This window comes from Empidonax traillii, unplaced genomic scaffold (assembly GCF_003031625.1).
Source record: "Empidonax traillii isolate 1590-97213 ecotype Southwest subspecies unplaced genomic scaffold, ASM303162v1 scaffold25:size3598162, whole genome shotgun sequence".
NCBI classification, from domain to species: Eukaryota; Metazoa; Chordata; class Aves; order Passeriformes; family Tyrannidae; genus Empidonax; species Empidonax traillii.
The window spans coordinates 3,072,979-3,091,577 of NW_020955218.1; the positions used below are offsets into that span (position 1 = coordinate 3,072,979).

The 18,599-nt window shown below is 37.3% G+C and overlaps 1 protein-coding gene across 12 annotated transcripts in view; it reads right to left on the bottom strand.

Moving 5' to 3' along the window:
* Positions 1–18,599, bottom strand: part of ERC1 (ELKS/RAB6-interacting/CAST family member 1) — a 301,902-nt gene that overhangs the window by 173,791 nt on the left and 109,512 nt on the right. For 7 of the 12 annotated variants that reach the window (XM_027905952.1, XM_027905928.1, XM_027905903.1 and 4 more), the window contains 5 exons: positions 18,436–18,573; positions 17,387–17,527; positions 16,171–16,311; positions 11,720–11,755; positions 3,238–3,431 (listed from right to left, as the gene is read on the bottom strand). In XM_027905952.1, coding sequence (XP_027761753.1) covers positions 3,238–3,431; positions 11,720–11,755; positions 16,171–16,311; positions 17,387–17,527; positions 18,436–18,573 — 650 coding nt within the window. The remainder of the gene's footprint in view (positions 1–3,237; positions 3,432–11,719; positions 11,756–16,170; positions 16,312–17,386; positions 17,528–18,435; positions 18,574–18,599) is intronic. The other 5 variants (XM_027905936.1, XM_027905963.1, XM_027905919.1 and 2 more) reach the window with 1 other exon arrangement.

The following is an 18,599-nucleotide window of genomic DNA, read 5'->3' on the forward strand; positions in this document are numbered from 1 at the left end:
GAAAAACAATGTCACCCACCCAGAAATTGCAACAGCTACTGAAGAGTGGAAGCATTTCCCTCCTCATTTTAATTTAAACCAAAGGCAGCTTTGCCTACATTGAAAAGGCTTTCTATTTCATCTTCCTCTCCCCACTGTCTCTTCCCCTTCTCTGTTCCTCCATGCACACCTCCCTAAAAGGTGACACATTTCTTCTCTTCCATGGATGAAACTGTGCTACTGTTTCTCTTTTCCTGACCACAGACGGTCTATTTGTCACATATAATTAGCATAAGAGAAAACTACAGGGAAGAGAGACTTTATCTTCTGAAAAATCCCAATTTTGTTAGTACAGTTATTCTCTGAATGTGACTTATTTCTTCTCATCTTGCTCTACATAGAATACTAATGGTTCCTGATAGGGACAGCAATATTCACTGTTTTGCTTGCTGACAAATACTTCTGCAAGCATTGGGGTTCTTTGCACAAGCAGAATTTGAACAGCTGTAGAAGCATCAGAAGCCAAGATAATTTCTAGCTCGCTCTGCATGGACCACAATTTAGGAATGACTTTTAAAAGGCAAAAATACCTATTTTTTCCCAGGAAACTAAGACTCTAGCTCTAAAACATCCATATAACATGCCTGGATATATAAGTTCAGCCATGAAAGAATACTTTATAAACAAGCATGGTAGATAAAACCAGGACTAACCTCTACATGTAATAGGCATGTTAAAATCTCTGCTTTGTGCAAAAACTCACAAGAATAAATTAAGGTTCTAGGGAATAGTGGTTTGGGGAGCAGCTGAAAACAATTAAGGTCAAACAGAAATGGCAACAATTATTCAGAAAAAGAGAAACTACTAATTAAAACTTCACTATAAAGTCTCTGAAACTTTCTATCTTTTTTCTCCAGTGCTGTGATTATATTACAGTTCCATCTGAAAACTCATTTCAGGTCTTGATACTTTGCTAATTCACCACACTAACAGTATCCACCTTAGATCTGAAGACTTTTTCTAGTTCCAATTACAGTGATTATGGCACATGAATATTCTTAGATAGTTTTCCTCCCTTGATTTTCTCAGCTGCTGGAAATCACATGGTAACAAAAGCAGCCTTTTACATAGTTGAAATACAACTATTCTCATTAGTAGAAATAAAACATATTCCATGTTATTTCAGTAGAAAAAGATGACAAGTTAAAAAGAGAAGAAGTCCACTCAATTTTTTTATAAGAGTGAAGATCAGGTGGTAAGAAGGAATGGATAACACTGAATAGTTAAAGTATTCACCAAATTGCTATGGAATGAAGTCCAGTCATTTGGGGGTTTTATGCTTTCATATCAAGAGTTTGGTCTGTGACTGAAACAGCAAGGAACTACCCTGCAACATAAAAACAATAATTGCTTTGCAGATCTCTAGAAGTGCATCTTTTCAAAGAAAAAAATTATCTAACTCTTTGAAGACTGGGTTCCAATGCTTTTATCTGTAAAAGACAATGAGACCCATCTTAATTGTTCTTATTTGTTGTTTTTCCCTTGTAGACTATAAACTCTTTTGATTATAGGACACTTGTACATGTCTATTCAGTATTTGATGCTGCAAGTCCCAATTGTGGTTAGAGGCTTGCATTACAAGTACAGGTAAGAAGATTCTCTTCCTGTCATTTCATTCTCCTCTAGGAATCAGGCTGAGGAATGGCATATTTCTGACATGCTTTTCCTCAACAGAAGTTACTTCTCCACATAGAAAAAAAATTAAGGCACTATAAACATATTTCTTCCTCATACCTTCCTTCTAATGGAAATTTGCTGCTTATACCTGATCCCTAATAAACTTACATGCCCTAAGACGATGACATGGTGAACTTCACATCTGAGATAGGCACCTCAAAAGAACTGAAAAAAAATCATGCAAACAAATGATTTGTAACTGCAGTGTAGCTTTCCCATGTCTATATTTAATGAACCTACTCTATCAACTTATTGCTTGGATGTTCTGCTGAATACATTATGTATCAATGGGCTGAAAATTCTTATCACATAGGAAAAAAGGGAAGACAGTCAAAAAGGATGTATCCTCATCTTTGGGTGTTCAAGCCATAAGTATAAAGAATTTAGGTCAAATAAGACAACTTCAACACAACTAACAGGATGTTGCTTTCAACGACAAAGAGGGAAGAAATCCAGGTGACAAGCTGAACTGTTTTGGAGCTCTGTAACTTTCAAGGAAAAGAAAATGGACTCCTACAAAAATTTTTCAAATCGTTCAGAGGGGCCCATAATCTGACTATCAGCAAACCAATTAAAAATAACCACTGAATGCAGAACCTCTTGCCTTAATCTTCCTGACATGAAATGAGAGAGCAGTTGAATAGTGAAGAGATACAAATTAGAAAGACTATTCTGGTACAAGGCAAACGGGAACAATCAAATTTCCATTCTGCTGTTCCAAGTTAGTGATTCTTCACTGTCAATAGTAATGTAAACAAAAAAACCCAAACAGGTATTTCTAATGCCTAGAAATTCCCTCTTGGCCCACTGTAAGGTGAGAAAAGGAGAAAATGTTCTGTGAGAACACAGAATCCAATTCAGGTCTTTCCCAAGATCTACTATTTATAATTGTGAAACAAATGTCAAGGAAACATAATAAATCATAATTTTTGTTTGGGGCATTATAGTCTTGAAAAAGTATCTTGAGCACCTTGGCTCCAACAGAAAGATGGAAAATACTGCAAAGGGTCGAATCACACTTTGTTTGAATAAGAGCAGATCTATTCATTAGGCTTCACCTGGGACAGAGTTTACCTGTGTCTCTACCAGTACAAAGAGTCACTTGTCACTTGTCAGAAGAATCTGAGTAACTAGTATCATAAACTCTTAAAAGTCATTTGTCTTATTTGTTTTGTGAGAGAAATGCCTGAGGAATTTAGTAAATCAAAACAACGAACTGTTCTAGAAACACAGCAGTGTCAGCAACTTTTCCTACCCTCTCCGTTCCCTCACAGTTCTATCTACCCTTCTAATTCTAGCTATATCAGCCTTATTTTTGAGCAGCCAGGTAAGGAAAGCACACAGTAAGAAACCCTCTTGCTTACAATCCACCACAATAAAGGACTGAAGAGAGAAAAACTCTAAACAGACCTTCCCAAAATAGGCACTCTAAAAGTTTTCACGACAAGAAAAACCAGACTTAAGTTACCTCTAACTTCAATCAGCTCTTTTGCTCCTCTATTAACTTTCTACCACTCTCACCTCTCTAGTTCTGCTATCTTCTTATCCTTATCGTTCTTCTCATTTTCCATCTCTTTCAAGATCTCCAGGAGACGATCCACCTCGGCTTGAGCCTTGCCAGACTCCTCCCGATAGCGCGTTACCTCTCGCTCCAGCTGCTGCATTCGATCACTCAGCTCCGGGCTGGCCCTCGCCTCCAGTGTTGCCTCATGAGCCTGCAGGAAAAAAGGTTCAAGGGAAAAAAAAAACACAACAAACCACTTTCATCCATGTGTATGTATTTCACAAATACTATGACAACTGCAAAATGCTACCTAGAGACCTATTTCGAAACAGCAAGATTAATTATTGCACAGAAACGCAATGGAGGCCTGTGCTACTTTTGAGTATGGGAAAATACTTTCAGGGAAACGGAAAATTTAAAACAAGTTCAATTTTTTTTTTTTTATTTTTAGTTAGCCTGAAATTGATTGTTAATCTGAAACAGAATCGAAAAAAAAAAGAAGTAAAAATATGAAAATATTAAAAAAGTTTGACTTCTTTAAAAGGATGGGAAAAGAAAAGCAACTGTGAGTCTAAAAGTTCCTAAAGTACACTTTTAAAACATGGATAGGACTCTAGAATTAGTTACCTGAGGAATCTATAATAATCCATATAATTTAGAAAAACAAAACACAGGTTAATAACTACAATAACTTCAATAACTACATCAGTATGCAAAGTGTCAGATATATTTGCACAGATGGTGCTGGTGTTCTCAAGCCCTTGCTAGTTACATGAGCCATATAGACCAGGATTATTATGATTATGGTTACCTCCCAAAATTATCTTTGCCTATTTATCTAGGAAATATATTTTTCAAAATCAGGCTATTGGGACAAAAAGTATTAGAGGACTGCAGATTATATGATCCCAACGAAGAGATTTTTTTTTTTTTAAGTGGCTTTGTTTGTTATAAACATCACTAATTTACCAGTAAAATTAATTCAACATTTCCCAAGCATATTAGTGACAAGGAAAATGCAGTACTTACGGTGGAAGTTAAACCAGCTGACTAAGGACTACCCTTTTATACTCCCCGTGTACCTCTGCCCTTGGATCTTGATCTGCAATTTGGTATCAATTAAAGCTATTTCAGAATTGCTCAAATTTGCTTCAGTGAATAGCAGGTTTGACGGAGCTATTCTGCTGATGAGGATTGCCTGCAAAATCAAGGCCTTTCTCTTCCCTGAAACAAACCTCCAACAGAAAATAAGACTGCAGACTTTTCTCCCTACCGTGTGCAGCTGCAGAAAGTTGTTTTACAAGCTGCCAGTGTTCTGCTCCAAAGCACACTAAGTCTGGATCTGATAGTACAGGACTCTGTTGCTTTTAAAGGTAATTGGAGAGAACTGCAGCAGTATAAAACACAGGGTTAGGAGCTGCTGCTTATAAAGAACCAAATAGCAACACTACACTTGGCTAAATCTGTTTAGTTATTCAGTAAAATAAGACTGGAGGAAAATATCCATTAATTGACCCCAACATTTTTGCCTTGAAGTGTCTTATTTTTTTAATTAGCTCTTTTAAAGCCAAGGCCACATTCTAGTGAAATCCAGGAGAAACTTGGAGTAGAATATTCTAGGACTGAAGGATGTCTTGATACCTGTCTTCACTGGGACTATGACCTTGGGACAGAGCTGGGTTTCCCAAACAATGGAATCCTTCATGTTCCAGGGCCTTGGCTCTGCAGCTCCCGCCTTGGAGTCAATACTAAACTGTTTTGGCTTTATTTATTATTTATTTTTAAAGACAGGAATTCCAGAAAATTGGTTAACCTGCACACTATTTTATCCTAGAACAAAATTCCTGGCACTCCCCAGATCTCCCACTGAGGAGTGCCCAATAACCAAAGATCATGGAAGTACAGAACTCTTTCCTGAGGCAACGGATTTAGGAAGACTTAAAAGGCTCCCCACTTCTAAGTGACTTCCAAGTCAAACCCCTCTGTTACTGAACTGTAAGTCTGAAAATCCTGCTTCTGACTGAGACATGGACCCAAGTGCATCCCTGATGGGCCTGGAAGCTTGAGAAGCCTTTAGGAGTTTGGGCTGTCAATGCTTCCAGATTCCTTACTGCCCCACAAGCACTCTGAATTACACACCCTGGGAAAGGGCTCTCTACAGCAAGTGGAAGTGTAATGAATGCACTGCCAAGAGGATGCAGGCTCCAGGAGGACATGGCAGCAGTGAGACTGACAAGTGTGTCACTTCCATGAACAGCTGCAAGCATCAGGGGACACACTTGGCCTTGGAAAGAGAGTGCTGGTGGGTGTTTCTGAAATGCCTTTTTGTGATTTCCAACCTGCAGGAAATCTCAAATATTTTATTTCATTTCCTTTTCAACTACACCTAAATTTCAAAGAAAAAAAAAATCCATCCTTCCTTCCCAAACACAGGAAACTGGGAATATTGGTTTTGGGGGGCACCTTTACATCTACTGGGGGCATCTGTATTGTCCTAAGAGACACAGTGTATAGAGTTAAGTCTGGATTTCAAAAGACACAGAGCCTGAATTCTTCTGCACTGGATTTAGGTATGTTTCCAACATCCTAAATTGTTTGTTTTAACAAATACTCCTCCAGGCTCTTTAAAGTCATCCAAAATACATGATCAGATAATCAAGAAACTCCTTTACCAAAAAAAAAAGAAAAGAGCAAGCAAAGCTAGGCTGTTAGCCTGGCTTATTAAACTGATTCAAAAGAAGTTATAAGAGCTAATGCAATTCTAATGTCAGAACAGGCCTGATTTATATTACTCTGCTAATAAAAGCATCTCCACAACAACCCAAGAGACACTACTGAGAAGGGGAAATAAATTTTCTTTTTCAGAAAATTAGCCAACAAGTCAGTGTGTCTGGTTCTTATAGAAGCAAAGGGCTATTTACACGACATAAATTATTAGTTAAGACACATAACACATGTTATTTGTATATAATGCACATAAGTATGGATACTTTCACCTAACACAAAGAGAATGTTATGTGATACGGTGTAAACTGGAGCCCACTTCCTGAGTCGAGAATTACTGACTGACTTTGGTCCATTTTGTGGGTTTTGCACAAAATATGCATTTCATGACCATATCTAAAATCCTACTGGGTTCATTTATTGTATAGGAGAGAAAACCAGTGCATTTAGAGGTTTCCCACAAACTCACATCAAGATTTGGAACACACGAAATTGGCCACCTTCCCAATGCAAAATTTTGCAAAATAATTCATCAGTTTGTTTTTTTTTTTTTAAACCAAAAAGTTAAACACACGTAATGAATTCCTATATTCACAGTAAAAAAACTCCACATACAACTTCTCCTACCCACCAAAGGTGTACAAAAATTTCAAAATTAGTAGTAATTTCATCTTTTAAATAGAATCAACATATAAAATGACAAATGCACTAAGAGTTTCTTCTGTATTATAAGACTCTAAGAAGTATTTCAATAAGTTCAACTTCCATCTCTGCCTGACACAGTATCTGTAAATCTGCAGTCTCATAATACAGTAACAAACAACTGTGATAATGCATTAAAAAAGTATGATGAAAACTATACAAATGTTAAAAGCAGCTTGCTTAGGGTGAGGGGAACACTGCTCTTTCTCCTCTGACAAAGAGAATCTACACAGGCCATGGAGTTTACCTGATTACAGGCTATTTTAAACCCCTTAACTGTTACTGCTGACCCCATCATTAGCTCTCTACATCTGTTCCTGTGTGGAGTCAAACAGGTGAATTTAAGCTACTTGCAAAAGCACAGCAAAATCTGCACTTTTCATTCTGCATTGATCTGCCTAAGAAACACAGTCACATTTCAGCTAGAAAGCAGCACTTTCTTAAACTATGTTTTTACTAGTAAAGCTCATCTGATCAGTATTAATCTTTGCCAGTGTGAATTCAGTTTCGAATTCTAAGTGGTTCAGGACAGAGAACAGTTTAAGTTTACTGCTCTGGATATGCTCTCACAGTTCTTAAGAGGGACTATAAACTGGTTTAACAGCTTTCTGCTTTCCTGCTCTTAGCCATCATTTTCCATCTGGAATGTGGTAAGTGATGGGGTGAGTGCTTCAGGTACTGAAGAATATAAGAAAGAGTGATTGTTCCTCAAATAAATGTACTATAATTTCTATTGCTTCCACAGAAAATCAGCTGACAAAGCCAACTTCTACAACTAAAACAAAGATGTTTAATGTTTTCACAGAAATAACCACTATTTACAGATGGAGAGAAGAGGAACACAAAACATGTTAAAAAGAATTTTCTAAGCTGATATTTTTTGTGCCAAAAACCTCTTTATTAAGAGGAAAGGTAATCTTACACAGCTTAAAGCATGCCAGAAGTAGGGAAGAAAACAATAGCACAGATCCAATTTAAAGGTTCTAAAATGTAAATAAAAATTCCAAACATTACGGCTAAGATTCCAAATCAATATTCCTAAAAGATTGCCTAAATCAAACAGCAAATAATTCACAGCAAACACTTTCTACTTTTACCTATGAATTGAGACAGTAAATTCAGTTTAACATTTCACATACAAATGGTACCAAGAACTTCTGGCCACAAAGTGGAAGTTCCCAAGAACCTGAAATCCCATTTTAATCCACCCTCCTACCTCCAAGGGTGCCTCATGTCTCCTAAAAATAGTAAATGCACACACAAATACAAAAATATATTATGACTATTTACTGCAAAAGACAAACACACGCACTCCCTTTCTTTACATCTCCTATCATGAAGGCAGCAGTTCAATTGATAAGACACTTGTGCTGCCTTCTATTGTGTTTTATTAGCTTCAACAAAATTGTAAATTTAAAAAACAACCAGACTTTCTCCTCCTTTAGTTCCGAGGTTTTTGGAGAAGGCTGCATTGGAAGCAAAAGGCACAGGAAATTCTCTGATATACTACTATGCACTGTAAACTTGAGTTTGTCACAAAGAGTTATTTGTTGTATTTTAACCATCTTTAAATGGTTAGTCTTTGTTAATGTAACGGCAGATTCCTGACACTGAATAATGTTGGAATCATTTCATAAACAAATTATTTTCTTTACAAAAAATTGTAAAGACAGGAAGATGCCTCAAGAGAAGGCAACTACTAACACTTAAAAGAGTGATCTCTTCAGAAAGGTATCTGTTCCAGAGTTGTTACTAGACGTTAACAATTTGCTCTCTTTGGAATTTACAAAAACACAAACCAGGTATAAAGACAGGAGGGAATTGCCCAGGGAACGTCTGTCTTTGTGAGCAAACTTCAACTCCCTCACCTGCCTCCTCTGATCTGGACTTTATTCACCTGACCACAGGCTAGTACTATTTTACAGAAACAGAACTCAAGTAATGATCAGATAGTCAGGCCCTGCTTTTGGATATTCAATGCATGGTTCTAGACTTTGTTTATTCTAAATTGCAAAATGACAAAAAATTTATTTCCCCAATTTTCTTTTCATCATCCTAATCCTGACTGCAGGCTATTTTTGGACAAATAGTAACTAATCAACTTCATAACATCACCAGTGAGAAATGAGGATGTGTTATTATACCTGTTGTGTAGGGGAAAAAATGAGATGCAACAATATCCTGCCTTATTCACTCAGTGCTTTCCTACTACTAAAAAAAATTTTATCATCTAATTTCTCTAGATGATTCCCATCTTCCTCATATATCTCTGGCTCACTCTTGGAGCATTTGTCATGCAATACTGAAGCCAGCAAGAGTCTAGCAGACAATAATTTAGTTATAAAATGCTCTAATAACCACTCAGTGAAAAATGAGAAAGACCACACAATGTGGCACTGGCCATTTCCCAGCTTTTGGATATTTAATTTTTTTAAGTGAGTGTTATCTGAACAAAGTTTCTCAAAGGGGTAGAGCAGGTAAGTTTAAATTTGTTAGGCATAAGAAATACAGGGAAAAAAGCTCTCCAACTTTCCCCTGCATGAGATGATGCTGACACTGTCATGAAGCATCATCAGGACTGGAACTTTCAAAGCCATCATATAATCATAGATGGTGGATTGGGCTAGAAGGGACCTTAAAGATCATCTACCATTCCAACACCCCTGCTATTGGCAGGGACACTTTCCACTAGACCAGCTTGCTCAGAGCCCCATCCAACCTGGCCTTCACAAAGCCTCTTGTACCATACCCTGCACATTGGCTGTATCATACTGGAGAATAAAACACAGTTTGTTCCAACTCTTCATATTTTCTGACTTCAGAGTAATGGGGAGTCTCAGAAATTATGTGTGCTATTATAGATTTTGTAGAGAATATGCTCTCCTGACACTAATTCTCCTACCTATTTGCACCAAGCACAATCTTCTCATATTATATCTCATTTTCCCAACCTCTTATCAACACTATTTAGCCAGGTTCAAATTCCACCCCTCTTAAGGCAGATTCCACTAATCTATCTTTTCTCCTCATCCTTTTCCTGCCACTTTTTTTTCAGGTTTGGGAGATTTTCTTGCAGTTATATCCAACAGCACCTGTAGCCTCGTGTCTTCTGCTGACACACAACTCCCTCTTCCTCCCCATATCCCGGATTCAGGGGAGTTTTCATTGTCATCCCAGATACTCATTCTCCCAGCAAAAACCAATCTGTTTTCTCCTCTTAACGGCTAATGGAGCACCAGCTCCCCATCTTAACACTGTTTGTCCTGATATGTCCTGCATACTGAGATGCTGATTGCTGCTGTATTTGTATCCAGCAGCTGCTTGGAACCAGGATGGTAATTGGTGAATGGTCTGCTTGGTATTGCTGCCACCTGCACAAATGACCAGACCTAGGAGAGGCTGTGACAATGGAGAGAGACATTCCTCTCTCTTCAGGATGGGGTGGAGGATTTGGGAAGTTTCCTTGCTAATCTAGCTTTCCACTGAGCACAACCAAATAAATAATTCATTTAACCTTTAATCGGTTTAGATGGATTTCAACAGCGGTATCAAAATCTGGTACAAGGATAAAATCTTTCAATGCAAAATTACTAGTGTTAAAAAATGACTAAAACCAACATATTTCTGTTCCAGAAAACAGTTGTTATGGCTGAGTTTCTTTCAAAAAGACAAAACCAATCAAAAACGTCACACTGAAGCAAACAACATTAAGAAACTTCAGCTTAAAGATTTAAAAGGTTCTGCAAAACCAGAAACAATTGATAAAAGAGTCTATTTAACAGGATGCACTAAACAGGTTTAGTAATGGGCTCTACCAACTTAATCTGCAGGTTTGGAGTTTGGAAAATTATTTTAAAGTGGGGGAATATATCAATTTACCAGAAGACACTTGAATCTGTTTTTCATACCTGAACACCCAAAACTTTTGAGTAAAAATATTTTCTGTTGTGAAATACTATATAATGAAATTCTTCATATGCAATATCAACTAACTTATAGGAGATCTTTATCCACTGACCATATCCATGACATATCTACTAACCTTCAAGAAAATTGTTTTTTTTTTCTAACTTCGTGCACCGAACACCCTAAAATATTTATTAATGACTGTTTTTACATATAATAAATAATTCAAAATGTAGTGTAGGAGTCTCTATGCCCTAGTGCATTCAAAGAGAATTTTCTACTGCACAGCACAACTCTCTTCACAAATCTAGTCCCATAAATGCATTGCATTATCTGCTCTATTAAAACAATTCCTAATACAGGATGCCACTAAAACTGGACTATTGCAAGCACCAGCAATTCTCTAATCCTCAGACAATGATTGTCAGGATAGACAGATACATTTACCCTGAACATTGTCAAGAGTAACACAGGTATCAGACCCATGAAAGTTCTGTAACACCATTTTTTATGCACAGAGCCACAGAAGAAATCTCTGATGAAAACCATCTTGGATTACGTAATTTACGGTGTCAAGATATTATTACACAAACACTCCTTGAAAGGAGTGCTCTTTGACATCAAACAGGAGGCTGGTAACAGGATCCAAAATAAACTGACATAGTACCAGCGGGCTTAATGGTTACACAAGTTTTTAAGCCATTTCTTACTTGCTGTAACTTAATTGTTATTTCCAATTCTCTGCTGTACCTCGTGTTACAGAACGCTTTCATGCAAGAAGCTTGATTTGCACAGAAATTCTACATTCTTGCTCTGAAAGTGCACAGACAATGGAGGGGACAGAAAAGCTACAAGACACTTTAAGCATTAGCAGCAAAGGGAAACAAAAGCATTGACACAGTATCAAGCTGACCAAACAGAAAGGCAGTCAGACCAACGCAGTCAAACAGTGAAAGCATCTCAGAAAGCTTTTCTGAACATGACTGGTCAGATATACTGACAAAATACAGATATTTTGTTTGTATCCATACTAGCCATACCTTCTACTGAAGTAATTCAAAAATATATTCTGCGTTGGCCCAAATATAAAAACACAGGTGAATGCACATACAACACAAAAAATTAAATATGGCTGGCAACAGCCTCTCAGATTGCCAGGGAACTTACTAGCTTGGATGGATGACTCAATAAAACTTCAGGGTGCTAAAAAGGGAGAAAGAAGATAGGAAAAGATGGAGAAAAATTTGGGATAGAACAGTGTGAGAGAGAAAAAGAAAAGATGCAACAAGAAAAGAATTTAAAATAATAGCTGCAACATCCATTTACTAAGACAACAGAATCTTAATTAGTGTTTTTAGCATGCATTACTAACCAGCTTTTGAAAAAGGAGAAACATGGAGAGTCACCCTCATTCAAGTTCCAAACTTCACCTTCATTTTGCAGTTTAACACATTTGCCCCACATATTTAACATAGTTCTGTGGGTTTACAGATGAGTTTCACAGATTGAGGAGGACTTTGATTTCTAGTGCTTCCCTTGTATCAATTTCAAGACAGCTAAATGGTTTAGAAAGTAACTGGCACTATCTGGTAGCTGAACACAATTGCTGGGTTTTTACTTTTATTGTTACAAGAGACCCTGATTTTCCTGGTAGCCTTTTTCTTTCTATGTTGAATACATCATTTACTGTCCCCTCTTTGAAAAAAAAAAAATCAGCTGAGAAAAAAGTCAGTATTTCTGTATCATCTACCAACATTATCAGTAATATTTTCAGTTGTGACAGGAAATCCATGTTCACAAAAATAATCTGTATTAGATTAGCCAAGTAAATCTTGGAAAATATTAGAATTTGGTGACCATTTCACACTATCCTCCTGAACTTGAGAAAAGAACACCACAGGAGAAAAAAACCAAAAACCAAAAAACAACAACAACCAAAAAAACCAAAACAACAACAACAACAAAACAAAACAAAAAAAAACCAACCAACCAACCAACCAAAAAAAACGAAACACAAACACCCTCTGAGTGAGCCTGTTGAACCCAGAGGTATTTTCCTGGCAGGGAATCACTGCTAACATTCTCTGATGAACAGTTCCTAGAACTGCACCAAGGGGAAGTTTGTTAACATATGGTTTTGGACAATTTCTTTTCCCTAAAAATAAGGAGCATATCTAGAGGGAGAAAAACTATGCACTGGAAATTAAGATGGACAAAAATCCACTTATCTTCACTGGAACAACTTCTAATACTAGTTGTTCCCTTCCAAATTAGAAAAACAAAATGAAAGAATGTATACTGGCTGGAAAAGACAAGACAAAAAAGGTTAGGAAAAGAGTATCCCAAAGAAAAGCAACTAAAGGAAAACTTTTTCACTCTAAAATTATTACATTAAAATAGGAGCTTGGTAAAAGAGTTGCCTAAGGAAAAGAAAAACACAGCATAAAACCACTTCATATAAAAACGGGGAGAGAATCCCCTGTGTGTGATTTGCCTCTAATGATTCCATCTCAGCTAAAAGAAAAACAGGACACCAGGCCATGTAAACTCAACAGGGATCCATCTATGGCCTGCTTTCAGCATTCACAACCTCCCACAGTATCTCCTGCTGGCAGAAGGCTGAAAATTGAGCACAGAAGCAGTGATAGTGGAATAATTAGAATATTAAGCTTACAGATTGGTATAACCATAGCAGTATTATTGGGGAAAAAAAAATAATATGAAAACCTGCAGTTTTAGTCTCTAAGTCAAGGATCAACATAAAATAATTATTAGTGATCAGAGGAATAGTAACAACGAGAAGTGGACACCTAAGTCAGACCCTGGAGACTGACATGGAAAGAAAAATCATATCAGCAACTTTTCAGCACACCTGCACACTTGGCTAATAATATTTCATTTTAGTGCAAAGTTAAATCTCTTCTACAGAAAAAGTGGAAGTTTGCATGGTTTATGATTTCTCAGAGGCTCACTGTTTGGAGAGTAGCAAGAGTTTTTTTCCAAGGACTGCCTAAATCTTTTTTATCTAATAGCTTAAAAGCAGCCCAATTCAGTCTCGTCTGTCATCTTCTTAACTTCTAAAGCTAATAGATTTAACTGAAAGTACTCAAACAAGATTGATGTTAGACACATCTCTGTTCAAACTGTAAAGGAAACAACCTAAAAGAAAAAGCTTTTAGCCATTTATTGTTAAGAGGCACACAAGAGCTTCCTTCCTGCCTGTGTCTTATGTAAATCTGCACTAAGATAATGCTCAACAGAATGAATCCCTAATTCAGTTTTAAACTGAATGCTCTTATGTAGCCATTAGTTTTAAGGCTAATTATGACAGTTATTTGCAGTGGTTAACAATGCAGATGTCTAAAACTGAAGCTTTAAAACGGAGCTGGATTATCTGTCATAATTGTTTCAAGGATGAGAAGGAACTAATTCGTCTTGAAAATGTCAAACTGCCTGAATAAATAACTGCAATGCATTAGAAAGAGAAAGCCTTTAAAAATACTTTTTTTTTTTTTTTACTTCTGTGCAAGCTACAAAAAAACATTGGGAAATTAAAAACAGCTGGAAAAAAAGCTTTTTAAAGAAATACCTAAAGTTACTCCTAAGTATAAAACATATTCAAGTAAATGTTTACTATATTTTCTTGAGTAACTAAGAGTAACCATGACTTGGTTCTAGAAAGCAAGGAAGACCAGTGGTAGAAGTGGGCTCCTTTGTTCAACTTGAGGAAAGCAAATGCAGTTAATTACTGCATACCTGGGTCCTGAGGTTAGATTCCTATATAAAAAGTCATTGTAAACTGACTTCTTATCAGCAAAAAAAAAAAAAAAAATCTTTCCATAGAATTTGAATTTTCCCAATGCAAAAGAATGAAGTAGCTCAACACGACACAGTAATTAACAAAGGAACAAAGTATTGATGATTTTATCTCTGTAGGACTTGAGAGAGTACTTTAGGGTCTCTGCACAGGAAACAATGGTCCAAAAGTCCTAGTAAACAATAATGCCTGAAGCAGAGGAGCAAATAACCAGAGCATTAGGGAATGGTAGCCTATCAATTTTCTTCTGTTGTAGAACTCAAACCATCCTGACAATGATTTAGATGGCTTCTTTGGGTGACAAGATGCAAATCTTATTTGTTCTTACAGTACAAGAAGTTTATATTCACTATTTTTCTCAGAACCAAATTAAGAACAGTTATTTGTCCCGTATCTCTCCTGTACAAGTAATAAGGCTCTTTACATTTGAACTATTTTCCCTTTTTAACCCTAAGGAACAGGATCACCTTGAAGTGATTATAACAGTCTCCACTGCAGTGTCTACCTACAAACTAATACCATCATCCAATTGCTCTAACAACCTTTGGGAAATCTTAGTTCCAATAGATTCCTCAACTCATTACTAGGATCACACTGACACAAGGTGAAGCTGCAATTCATGACAGAGAATTCAAAGTGAAAGAGTCCTTTAGGACTTTCCTTTGGAAATACTCACCCACTGGAAAGAGGCTGTGTGACCAATTAAATGTGTACAATTACCTTTTGTTGTTACTGTGCTCTGTTGATGCTGAGCAACAGAACTGTTTACTTTGTGTGATGGAACTATGGACAAACATGGGTCTATATATGCATATACAGAATTTCACTTATGAGTTCTCAGGTGCATTAACACACACTTTACATCCACACAAAAGAAATCCTAAACAGGTCTTAACTGATGACTCAAAATTTGATCTCACATTCATTTAAGGAACTAGGACAGAGTTCCAAACCACAGCATGGGTACTCCTTTTCCTGGTTGGATGTAAAGAAGCAGCTAGAACTCCACAATCCAAGATTTAAATTTCTTTTAAAAACTGTTACATTTTGTCTACTTCTAATTTTATAAACAGAAGAGTTAGCACTATTTTGGTTAGTGTGTTTTGTGCTTCTTCATCACAGCTCTTTTAAAATGAAATAGTTAAAATCAAACCAATGTTTCTCTCAACAGTGCAGTATTTATGCTACTCGCAGCTAAAATAAAGAAAGCAATGCAAACATAACCCAAAGATGCTGTTCAAATGAATTAGCTTGCTTGCAATTGAGTACTATTCTCCTGAACAGCAAAATCCTACCAATATAGCAGCTGTGACTGGCAAAGAGATTAAAACAAAAGATCACAAACTTCACTGGTGACATATTCTTTTCATTTGTTTTTACACTCTCCTACAGGTTGGGCCAATCACATATCTGAATTTATCACATTAACGCCTGTAAGCACTGATAATTGGTATGTGAAATGTTTAGCTGTTATTTTTTTTAGGTGTTACACCAGTTTAATGGCACATTTACTGCTATGAACTGTACTGAAGAAGACTAAGCCTTTAATTCCTAGTACCTGTGAAAAGAAAAAGCGCCAACAGCACTGTTACTGCATGTAAATGAACTCCAAAATTAGCACAGGTGTCTGAAAGTTACTTTCCAACTACAGCTAGTAATATGGTTTGCATGGACACACCTTCAAAGTTCCTGCAGGAAAACAATTTACAGAATTTGCTCTTAGGTTCCAAAGTTTTCTACGTACACATGGTCAATGTGTTTAGCGCTGTATGCTTACAACACATAAATACACATGAATTACCTTCTTCAATTGAGTTTCCATCTTCAAACATTCTTCCTTTTTCTGTTCTAATGCAATTTCTAGTGTCTTCAGTCTCGAATCTTTCTTCAGTCCTGATGAAGCTAATGATGAAGCATGTTCCTTCAGATCCAGCAGCGATGTCTGAATTAAAAGATGTGAAATAACTATCAAGTAAGTGCAACAGCTAGTTTCTTTTTTGCCTCTATTTTTTTTCCTATCCCTTCACACTATGTTCAGCATCCAATTTTGAACAACATATTATTTCAGCACGTTCACGTCGCTGACTTAAGACAGCGTGATTTAATTCAGGTTTTCAGGATCAAAACAAAACCTTGTCTAAATGAATCTTAAAACAATTTTTAAAGATGGGTCATTCTGTAAACTGGAACTTGTGCTCCAGTGACAGTCACATTTAAGAAAAAAATGTTTTCAATAAAATTGTATTTAACACTGTAAGTTGTTAGCGGATTTAGCCACTGAAAGAGTTCAAAGCTTTTCTGTATACACCTTCCATGGAGTGAAACTGATACCTAACTCCAGAAGACATCTCAACTCCTTGCTTTTTAAACCATTTTTCTGTCAGGTTTCTTCCTGTCAAATGCTGATTTCCATGCAGACAAAAATCTTAGTACTTCCTGGGTACATATTTTTTGTATTGTTTTACTTTGACTGACTTTTGAAACAAGATTGTAAGTACACAAGAGAGGAACAGAGAGCACTTACATTTCTCTCATATAATTAAGTTCACTTGTCTGGCCAACTGGCTCATTACGAACAATAAAATTAATTAATCAAGAAAGGTCTTGAGAGTCAAAAGAACTAGCTGTTTTGTGGAATAAAGGAATAAACATTATCCTCATGCTTTAGGCACCCACAGCTTTGATCAGCCTCTATCCTTTCCTCCATACATTTAGAGAGCAACAAGCCTGTTCTCTGCCCTCAGCTGTCCATAAGCACAGCTCTGGTCAATGCTGTCCCTGACCGTCAGTCAGTCACTACTAACATGATTAACGGCTGCAAATAAGGGGATGGCTGCTATCCCTGAAAAGGTGGTTCTGAAATATTTATGCTTTGCATGTTCTCAAATACTGTGTTTTACTAGAAAAGCTTTGTTGAAGGACAATTGCTATAAAGCAATGGTTTTCTTCATCTCAAATATAGCACAGATATATACAACAAACAATTCTATCACAACAGATTTGTGCTGCTGGTCAACCTCTTTCTCTGTGAGATCTCCTTGTAAAATGCTGACTTTCTCTTTCAGGTCCTTAATGTCTTTCTTGTAGTTGTCGATCTCTTCCTGTTTTTCTCGTTCATCTCTGTCACGCTGCTCCTTTAAGCGCTCAATGGTCTTTTCCTGACAAAAGAAAGCACTCTGTGAAGAAAATCCCTCTTAGTCAATTCAACTTCTGAGGTTTCTTATCACAACACTTCTTACACACTTTAAATGAGGAGGAGAAGTGTAGGATATTGCCCTTTTCCTTATGGTTTTAAACATCCTCAAGAAGGAGGAAACTTCAGAAATATCTGCATTCATTGCTACAACATGTCAGGTTTCTGGATCTCTGAAAGTTCCCAGTGCTGTTATAATGCAACACAATTTATCTTGCTCAGATAATCAAAATTAACCCAAACCAGGGTACATTACATATCACTTTCTGAATTACTTAAATCTTATTTTTCTGCAATGTACAGTTAAATATGTGGTCCTTCAGAGAGGAAAGGGTGCAGCGCAGATGTGACACCGGGATTGATATACAGCAAGAAAAGACAACAGAACAACTTTTCAGTACACCAGATATCAACGGAGCTTTGGTTATCCTGGAAGCTGAAAGGATGCAAGTGAATCCCACAGCTTGCGGAATAGACTTTTATAGTTTATAGGCTTTGACAGACTAAAGGAGCTATAGCCTTGGTTCTCTGGGTACTGTGAAAAAAAAACAACCAAAAAACCCCAAACAAAGTAAGTCCAAAAAGTTGTCCCAGCAAAACAGAACGGAAAAGTCCGTTCCCTCAGCCAGCTATCTCCCGGGAATAGAGCCAGCGTCCAAAAAACGTCAGCTGTCAGGAGAATCTTTACGGATTCCACACCGGGAATGCCGCCGTTCCCGCCGCGCTCGTGCGTCCTGCAGTGCCCTCTGGCGAGGGCCGCGCCCCCGGCCCCGTGGGATGCGCCGTCCAGGGAATGCCGGGGATCAGCGACTTCAGAGAGAAAATTAGCGAAAGGAGCTCTCCAGGGAAGAGGATCACGCCTTCCGTACTCACTTTTTCCGCGAGCGCTTCTTCCAGCGTGGTCAAGGCAGTGTCAGTGTTCGTGGTGTCGGCCTGCAAGGATTTCACGCGGTCCTTTAGGCTGCTCATCTGCTTCTCCTTGTCTCTCAGCTGCTCTTGAAGGTTTTCGATCTTAAAAGGAAAGAGGTAAATTTCAA